A 9,967-nucleotide genomic window follows, 5' to 3' on the forward strand; every position below is an offset into this window, starting at 1 on the left:
CCATCCAGGAAGCTTTTTCAATTTAAAATGTCAGAATTAGCTTTGGGTTTGACAGTTTATAGAGTGGACCAAAAACAAAGCCGTGTTTTGGCTTAGAAAACATGCAAATTGAACCAGAAGAAATGCTCTGCCCTTTAGGAATGGGCAGCCGTTTGGGTTCTTTGTTAGCCTGCAATACCCAAACTGGCCTACTCCTCTAAAAGGGGGGTCGTTAGGGGAATTGTTGGCCTGGCTGTACAGGAAAGATGTTTTGGTCCACTGTATGGGGGCGAGGGTTGCAATGATAGCGGGAAGGAATCAACTCTATCACTGCATTGCAGGTTTTTGAGAGCTGAAACCTCCACCTCTCTGTTAAAGGTCTTATTTTCTTTCTTAACATAAATGGTTTTCTTCACACCCCTTTCAAACCACCTGTCTTCTTTGTCCAAAATATGAACATTCTGTCAGGTTTCTGTTATTTATTACTTTTGAGTATCCAGTTTTGCTTTGCTCCTAGTTTTCTAGTTTTAGTGGATTAAGTCTTAGTTTATTGAGTTCCTTGGTTTTTTCTCAGTAACTGTCTTAGTCTTGGTTCTGTTATATTTTCTTTTTAGTGTTCAGTCTTGCTTTACTCCTTGTTTTCTAGTGTTAGTGGTTTTATTTTTATTTTGCTGATTTCTTAGTTTTTTTTCCCAGTTACTGTCCTAGTCTGGGTTCTGTTATGTTTTCTTTTGAGTGTTTAGTTTTCTTTTCTCCATGTTTTATAGTCCTAGTAGTTTAATTATTATTTTGTTGTTATTTCCAGTCTTCTAGGTTTCTATTTGTTGCCCTCTGCTGCCCTCTTATGTTCTCCTTCTTCCCTAGCACTTTCCCTCTCTTGTTCTGTGCACACCTGCTCCCAGTTTCCTTATTAGCCCTCTCTTTGTCTCAGTCTCCTTTAAAAGCCCCCTCTCTTCAGTTCCTCTTTGCTGGGTCCTCGTCAAACACCGTCTAACCTCGTCAATCTTCCTCCAACTTGTCTCTCTGAGCCTTCCTCGTGATTACAGTAATTCCTCTGATGTCTCCATTGTTTCTGGTTTGTTTTACTTATTTTCATGTTTTGAACTTTTTCATTTTTTGGACTCCTGGTTTCTTGTTTGTTTTGGACTTTGATTACATTTAGATTTTTTTGATAACCTGCCTCTGTTTCCGGTAACTCATTATTAAATCTACTATAAATTCACCTCTACCTTCTGCTTTTGGGTCCACTATCCACAAACAAATCCTAACACATTCTGGTCCTCAAAAGAATGTCCTTTGTCCATAAGGTCTAGATGTACCGCCGAGTCTTTTCCCGAACAAGGCTTGGTTTTTGGGCCGTTCTATAAAAGCTTTGAACTCAAAGCTAATTCTGACATTTCGAATTGAAAAAGCTTCCTGGATGGGAAGCGAAACGTCTTCAAATTTGGAAACAAAGTCCAGTGGATTGTTTTTTACTTTTTGGAATGCATTTCCATTTTCATTTCTTCATCTCATTTTTGAACCAGTCTCTTAGTTAATGAAGGATACCAGCCAGCTGTTCAAACTTAAGGCTAACACTGTTGCCCTAATGACTAATGTTTTTATTTTAGTTTTTGCAGGTTTGTTGAAAACGTCAGGAAAATGATTTACAATAAAACACATCAAAAAGTTATTTATTTGACCAAAACAGCCTTTTTATAATAATATTCAAGTTAATAAACAGGCTATACAGGGAAACATTTATCCGCATTTCGGCTAGAAGCAGCACCTTCCATCAGTGCCGCTAACAAGAGACCTTTTTAGTCTGAATAATAATCAGTGTTTTTTTTACTGCATCAGACAGAATATATTTTATATCAGTTTGTGTTGTTCAGCAGTTGAGGCGTCCATGAGAGCTTCTGACATGACCGTTCTCAGGAAACAGAGACAGCTCCTCAGTGCTGCCCAGCCCATTGTTCAACTCTGAAAGGCAAAAAACAATATGATACTGAGATTGATCTGTAAAGTTTAGCTGCTATAACTATGTGCAGCATTGGCAGTCACCTAATTTATTGCTCCAAGGTTTCCTAATGCTTCAATCATACATCATAGGGGAAACAGTTTAGATGTCAAAACTTCACAAAACTAATTTTATAAAAGTAACATCACACTATACCATTCACTTAAAAGCTTATCCAGAAACATAAAAACAGTGGAATGACAGCTGTTAAATGTTTTATGTATGATTGCAATCTGAGCTGCACCTGAAAAAATGAGTTTCTCTTTCATGATGTTGACGTCTCGACTTGGTCGTCGCACCACAGCGCTCAACATGATCTGTTCTGGATTGTAGTTCTGCATCCCGCCTATTCTCCACCTGTCAGAAAAAAAACACATTCAAACCATTATAATGACACTGGAAAGAATGAGCAAACTACTCTATATAAAAAAGTAACATGACATGTTAAATAGGTGACACAATCAGTGAACATCAGGTAAAGGAGAAGTGTGGACAAACGGGGGGTCAGCCATGGGGTGTGAGGGATGAAAAGCACAAGAAGGAGAGCTGGAAATGAAGGCTGAGGGAGATGCTGCAGTTACCTGATCATATGATAGCTGACAGATGCCAGGAAGCAGCAGAGGAGGGTTGAATGCAGTTCAGACAGAATGCAGGACAAAGAAAGAGAGTCAGAGGAGAAGAAGACAGGATGACAGTGAGAGGTTTCAGCACAGAGGACAAACAGAAATACACAGATGACCAAAATTTAAAAGAATGACAGCTTGTGGATCTTTAAACATAGATCATTCCCACATCTTTAGGAAATGTAAAAAAAATACAATTATCAGTGCAGAACTGCAACAGTTATTTGGCTACAGAATATTATGTAATGTAAATCCCTTTATTCTCCCACGATGGGGGAATTAACTCTAAGCATTTAACCCATCCCTTTGGGGAGCAATGGGCTGCCATTGTGCAGCACCTGGGGAGCAGGGTGGGTTTAAGGGTCTTGCCCAGGGACCCAAAGTGGAGGCTGTAGGGATCGAAACGGTACTTGCAACCTTTTCAGAGCACAAGTTCACTGCTCTAACCACTAGGCCAACACTCCCCAAATAGATACTGAGTGTCTGTTTGCAGCCACGCTTCGGATAATATCAACCCAATAAATAGTCATTATCAGCGGTTAGACGAAGGAGATCATCGTCTACTACAGGAAGAACCGGCCTAACCACACTCCACTGCTAATCAACAGCTCAGCTGTAGAAGTTGTCAGCAGCACCAAATTCCTGGGGTTGCACATCACAGACAACCTCACCAGGGAGCAGTCTGTGGTGAATGGTCTTCCTCAGGAACCCAAAGTGGCAGTCTGTGGGAGTGTGTGGGACTTGAACATAGAACATCCAAGGTCCAAGCGATATGCTCTAACCACTAGGTCATCACTCCATTTATAAATGATACTGCCTCACAGGAAATAAGGTAGAAGAATGAAGAGAGAAGCAGAATGTACACAATAAACAAAAGGGAAAAGAGGCCAAACTGTAAAATCTATAAACAATTAAATAGTCCCTGACATACAATCTAAATCACTCTAAAGGTCCATTCACAACAAAATCAGCAACTTCATGTGATTCACCTGTTGTTGGACATTTCTCCTTTCAGACAAACTACATATAGCGCAGTGAAATTCTGTGCTCCGTGGCAGAGATGGGTGACTGGAGCCATCAAGTCATCTCTATGTCATGTATTTGTTCTGTCCAGCTAAACTGAACCAGGTGAGTCCAATCTGGTTTAACTTGTACAGATTGGACTCACCTGGTTCAGTGGCTGAGCAGAACAAATGAGATGACTAGTTGACTGAGGATCCCCCATCTCTGCACCATGGCTCTTTTGAGAGCGAGTAACAGCGCTGATCAGTTTCTGAATGAAAAATGTCAAATCCAGCAGCAATCACAACCACATCCAGTCCCTGACCGGTAAACGCAACACAAAGATACTCTAATATCTTTCAACTTCTACAAAATGTTGCTTCCCTCTCTCTGTGTTTCCACATCGCCTACAGCTTTATCCTGATTGCCAATAACCCAACCCACTCCTTTATGCATGTTTAAATGGCTATTACTTGAAAATGACTTGCTCTTGTCACTGCCTGCGCACCATTAAGATGTGTAAACTCTAGATTGGCATTCACATGCGCACATACCAGTTTATAGCCTCTCCTGCACATTGCAGTTTGGAAACGCAACTGGTGTGTCATACATACCCAAACTAGTCTTGACGGGACCTAAACTTCTTCTCCATCTCCTTGCGGCTTAGACCAACTTTTCAACAACACAAGGGCTTTATATTTAATGTGGAACTGTTTATATGTAATTGTTTAATTGCATCATTTTAAACCATATTTACTTTAATGAAGAATTTTTTGGCCCAAAAGAAGTTTCCCCATGGGTATAGAATAAAGCATATTGAATTGAGCTGAACTGAACTGAATCAGTCTTTCGGGTAGTAGGTAGAGTTACTTACTTCTGGAAAAAGAAAATTCCCATGATGACAGCAACAGAGACAATGTCTGAAGAGATCCAGATGAAGTTGTAAGCACTGTGACTCTGTGAGAGAAGGAAAGAAAAAGTAGTTTCCTGCTATATCCACTGGATGTCACATATGTTACTCTAAGCTATAACAGGCAGTGAGGAACACAAAATAGTTCAAGACAGCGTCATCACATCAGATCTGTTCTTGGCCCTTTTCCCAGGACTGGACAAAAGGTCTGGCCTTACTGGGCCATCTCCAGTCTCTATCCTCTCCCCCTCTGTCCTCATGTCTCTCTATGGGACCTTCATTGCTAGTTTGTTTATGTGTGTGAGAACTACCAGATGACAGAAATGTTTACCATGAGCCAGACGGGGTAAGGCACTTTGTGAAGAACTTGAGGGGCATCGGAGGATACGGAAGGCACCCCGCTACACCACAGAATGGAGTACAGCCAAGGCTCATTCACAGGGTAGACAGTCACGCTCACATTGTGTGCCAGATATTCCCTGACAGGAGGGGGAAGCAAAAGTACATGTCAGCAGAGAAAAAGAGGCCCCTAGTTTCTCTTCACAGTCCTGTGCCCTGTGGTGTCACTCTGCAGCCAGTGAAAAGTTCAACTTTCTTAAGAAACCAAGCATCAGTTGGCCTTTGGAAATATGTTCACGTAGATAATTTAATATAAGACATGTTTCCATACAGAATAGACCCTATCCTTGGGAAAAAAATTATTTTAGGTCACCATAGAGATGAGTCTTATTGTCTTTCTTTTTTGAGGACACAGATGTTAGTGTTTTATATAATTTAATCATGAAATCATAATACTAATCAGATAGTTTAAAACAAACAAACTACAATCAGCCTTCTTTCTTTGGGGCATTTTTAGGGCTGGACCATATAATCAAACGTTATGTCAAAATATATTTCAAAATTTCTATTTATAAAATGGTATTCTGATATAAACTATAAAGAAAGTTTATCTTTCCATTTAGGATCCATGCTGTATTTTTGATTAAGTTGAAATCAATTGGACATTATTTACTGGATTGCTTTTATGTCTTTTAATTTTTAAATGAAAAATAAAAAACATCACTTGGTTAATAGCAAAATAAATAAAATCAGAGGATGTTTATGTTTAAAAGCTAAACTAATGACAGCTAAACTATCACAAGTTAAGCTAAAAATAAGCTCCCTTTTATCTTCCTCATATTGAATCTGAGCCTTTTATCGGTTGCTAAGCAATAGCTGGCTGTGCTTACTGAATGTCTTCGTAGCTGATCTTTCTATAGTGGAGGGTCACACTTGTAATTCCCCTGTGCCTTATCTCTTCCACAGACAGCTTCTCGTTTGTGGTTTGGTGAAGGGCTCGCACCCGTCCTCTGTCTGTGTCAGGGGCCCATGTCACCTGTTTTAAAAAAAAAAGAAAAGTATAAAGATCCTGACCAAACAGTTACAGGCAGAGAGTGATCATTTCTGCTATGAGTTAAGGTTCATATTTTATAGCTAATGCATTATTACACATGAAACTCCTCAGTGCCAGAGTCAATAATTCACCAAATAGTTGTAAAAAAAAATCACAAAACAGGACTTAATACTTTTTAAAGTTTAACATTTATTCCATTAAAAATATAATCAGAAATCTATGTAAAGAAAAAAATCAGAATTTCATCAACAAAGGTTATTGCTGAGTTTCTTTACAAGTGAAGAATGTTTGATTTTAAACGTGATGTCACTTTTAAATTACACTAATTTCAGGTTGCTGGTGAAGGTTCTCAGTCATCCGGGTCATAGTCATTCCAAAAAAATAAAAACAAAAACAATCAAGTCAAGTGAATTGTTTTTATTTTTTTGGAATAATTTCAGGTTACTTGTGTGACCCTGGTTCTCAGAGTATGGTACTCTATGCTACTATTGGCCCAATTATATCTGAAACCATTGGGCCTACACATTCGCTCTCACAATCCAGTAAGAGGAGCTGCTTTGCAATGGGCTTTCCCCCATGAGGATTTGGACAGGATAAAATTGCTTTTTTTGTTTTTTTTTTTAAAGGTGCTAGTTCTGTACAAGTAGGCACCCAAAGCCCAAACTTGACAAAGTTTGTTCAGTGGCCCTTCCAGGCAGTGGGGAGAAGGCTCTGATAGTAATGATCCGAAAACCTTCAGCACGAAAACTGGGTTGAGCTGCAGTAAGAGGCTCACATCCCCAGCACCAAACCTGATGCATGATGAGTTCACTAAGAGAGTGAGTATTGCTAACACATTTAGCAGATTCTAAATATCTGTTTATTTTTCTATGTCTGCTTCTGTCTCCTTGAACCCCAGTCAGTCTCAGCAGATGGCCGCTCAAACTAAGCCTGGGTCTGGCTCTGATGGAGGTTTGTTCCTGTTCAAAGGGAGTTTTTCCTCTCCACTGTCACTACAAGCATTATTGGTGTGAGGGACTGCTGAAGATTCAACCACAAAATACAAGCGAAAATCGTCACTTGAAGCCCATCCTGCAGGAGCATCTCTTACAAGTCAATGACTGGATGCAATCAACTGGTTTTCTTAAACAAACTGACTATATTGTCTCTGTAAAGTGTCCGGTGATGAGATAGCTTGTAAATTGGCACTATTTAAATAAAGTGAATAGAAAACTGAGTTAAAGCCAACAATAATACTTTGATGAGGTGTAAACATTTGAAAACAACGTCCTCTAAAGGTATCTGTGAAGATTCTCAGCTATCCAGGTCACGTTCAAACTTGAAAAGTTCAGTTAAGGCAACTGGATGCAAAGTTTTATAGAAGACGCTTCGCCCCTCATCCAAGAAGCCTACCTCTAAAGGCTCAAATGGTGGGCCAGTGAAGCCTACCAACACAACACCAGATCCCATGGGACAGCCTAAAACCTGGAAACCCACAAAAGCCTTTTGACCCCTTTCATAAAATCCCTTACCAAAGGACATTGGCAAGCAGTTTTACCTTCAAAGCCCATGTGGCCAGTTGAGATAAGACCCTTGTATATCTTAATTGTGCAGAAAGGCCATTGTCTATCAAGCAGTCTTCTGCCAGAGCACCAATTCTCAAAAACCTTTTGCTTATAGTCAGAGGATGGTATTTATCGCCCTGCTGCCTCTACATTTTACCACTCAGAAGCAAGGTCTATAGTTTAGGTAATCTGCCTGTAAGTGAAACACTGTCCTCCCTGCCAAAGATGTCCTTCTATAGCAGGACCTGCCATGTCTGTCCACTCAGGAGCTGATATACAGTGTATCTGCCAACCAGTGCATTGCTGACCAGTGTGGAAAATCCCTCATAGGCAAATGGCTGAGATGAACGTCAAGAATGGTGGAAGCCAATAAATTTGTTATTTCATTAAAAAAAAGTCAGTGAGCTCTATGTGAGATCAAGCTACTATTGAAATAACATCTGGAACAAAAATGGATGGAAAGTTCATAATAAAGTTAAGTAACTTGCTCCTCTAACAGTCAGACTTTTGTATTATCTAAACTCTAGAGGATTAGGATTTTGGTCTGTCTGAATTTGTCAAACTAGAGTTTTGTCATCAAAATCTTTATGTTAATGCGTTGTATGAGAGAGTGCCATAAAGGGATGGCAGACGTGGTCTAACTGGAGATGTAGGGTACACATGTGCGTGTGTATTGAAAGAAGATTTAGCATAATGTCTTGTGTTGTTTGATGGTGAACTCATATTAAGCATTTAATATTATATGTTGCACCTCTTTCCTCCATCAACCGTTTTCATCTACTCTTTTTAGATCAAATGATCCAAATTTATCTTTAATAGTACAACCACATCATTTATACCTCTTTTGATTCATTTCACTGCTTAGCTTGTGCTGATCATTTAATTCTGCTTGGCAGATCTCCAAACTGTTAAAGTCTCTCATCTTTGATGCCATTTCTGTGAATAAACAGGCATGAGAAGCCGTAGCATTCTATGCCATTATTGGGGCAGTAATTTTGCAGATTTACAATTTCTTGGGTACACGCTCACTAACATCATTTACGATCCTGTACTGAAGTTAAGAAAGTTTGTTAAATCTTATGTGGGGCATTTGTAAGAGACAAAAAGTAAGTGAAATTTACAACAAGAATACAAAACTGTAATGAGGCCCAAATGTCATTGCTAGGTGGCGACTCACTCAACAGCAAGTAGGGGAACCTGCTAGAGAGGTTGGCTCGGCATGCTAGCCATTTATGAAGGCTGTTTGTAATGAAGTGGGACCTAATTCTCCAGGATCCCAGCGCTTCAAACTATTCTACTATGGATCTCTGCTAGAAGTCTCATTCCTGCTGCTGCAGAGTTGAGTCTCAGAATCTCTGCCTCCTCTGGTGTGAGGGGAAGCAGAGCTTTTTTCATTAGCCAAAAATCTAACCCAGCTAACACGCGTGAGGTCCAAAGTGGAAAGTATTAGCCCGTGTGCTAATACAGAAAAAATAGCACAACAGACCAGAGCCACAAAATACCTTCAATCCTTGGACAGTTTACCTGGTCTACTAGTACAGAACAGAGATATGCCTCAAAGTGAGAAGAGGTTTTCAAATAATGTGGTGTAAAGGATGGGTGATGCTAGTGTAGTAACTACCATCCATGCCTGTCCCTGTTTTGCTGTGTCTTGTCTTTTCTGAGCCCTCTTTTCATATCACCCACATTCAAACAATGGAACTGGTCATCTGGTCTGTCAATGCAATTGATCAAATTTTCTCAACTGGAAGACAGGGAAAAGTAGACCCTTCCTGTCCTGCTGGGACATACTTAGTGTGATACACCATGGACTCATGGAAGGCTTGGAGGTTGGTGTGTTTCACAACGTGGTCAGTGGAGGATGTCAAAGATGCATGGATTTTCGGATTTATGATACTCGGATTTCTCCTGTTTGGATTTGGAGAATACCCGATGCATCTACAATTACAGAGGATGTCGGCGGCAATTTGGACATTGATCAGGCTGCCGGCAGCAGTTGACATGCTCACAAAGGCTGTGAATGAGCAGGACCACGAGATGAGCCATATGCTGAGTCCGATTTAACATAGGCTGGCTGCGATGGTTTAACTCAGAGGTGAGATGGGATAATATCTTGGATGTTCACACTCGTTTCAAGGTGGAAAAGCCAAACAAATTCAGAATATTGGATTTGCCATGTGGAGCCAGCAAAAAAAGACTCAAAGGCTGGCTCCAAATTATCAAACCTCCCTTGGATGTTATGGCGGAAGGGCCCAGAACTGCTGGCTCCCCCATCTACCCTTCCATCTTATCAAGGTCAATGGCCTGAGGACCGCGTTCATGGATAAATAGAATGCATTCATCATGCATACACAAAATTACGCTCAAGATGTCAGATTCACTTTTATGTGGCTCCAGCCTCCAGTGTTTTTCTTTTGCTGAAATGTTTGTCTCATGTTATATGGGCTTTTTTTGTACAGAGGTGTTTTTTGTGATGTAAGTGATTAACAGTTTGTACTCAAACTGAAATCTTGATTA

At 40.1% G+C, this 9,967-nt stretch overlaps 1 protein-coding gene across 1 annotated transcript in view; it reads right to left on the reverse strand.

Annotated features, from left to right (window-relative positions):
• Positions 1-848: 848 nt before the first annotated feature.
• The window catches only part of LOC107087879 (glycerophosphodiester phosphodiesterase domain-containing protein 5-like), a 33,706-nt gene continuing 24,587 nt past the window's right edge, over positions 849-9,967 (reverse strand). Inside the window, exons 9-13 of the mRNA XM_015379700.1 lie at positions 5,743-5,888; positions 4,845-4,992; positions 4,478-4,560; positions 2,223-2,335; positions 849-1,941 (exon numbers count right to left, since the gene is read on the reverse strand). Coding sequence (XP_015235186.1) covers positions 1,850-1,941; positions 2,223-2,335; positions 4,478-4,560; positions 4,845-4,992; positions 5,743-5,888 — 582 coding nt within the window. The 3' untranslated portion in view covers positions 849-1,849. The remainder of the gene's footprint in view (positions 1,942-2,222; positions 2,336-4,477; positions 4,561-4,844; positions 4,993-5,742; positions 5,889-9,967) is intronic.

Source organism: Cyprinodon variegatus, unplaced genomic scaffold, assembly GCF_000732505.1.
Source record: "Cyprinodon variegatus isolate N-32 unplaced genomic scaffold, C_variegatus-1.0 Scaffold198, whole genome shotgun sequence".
Classification (NCBI taxonomy): Eukaryota; Metazoa; Chordata; class Actinopteri; order Cyprinodontiformes; family Cyprinodontidae; genus Cyprinodon; species Cyprinodon variegatus.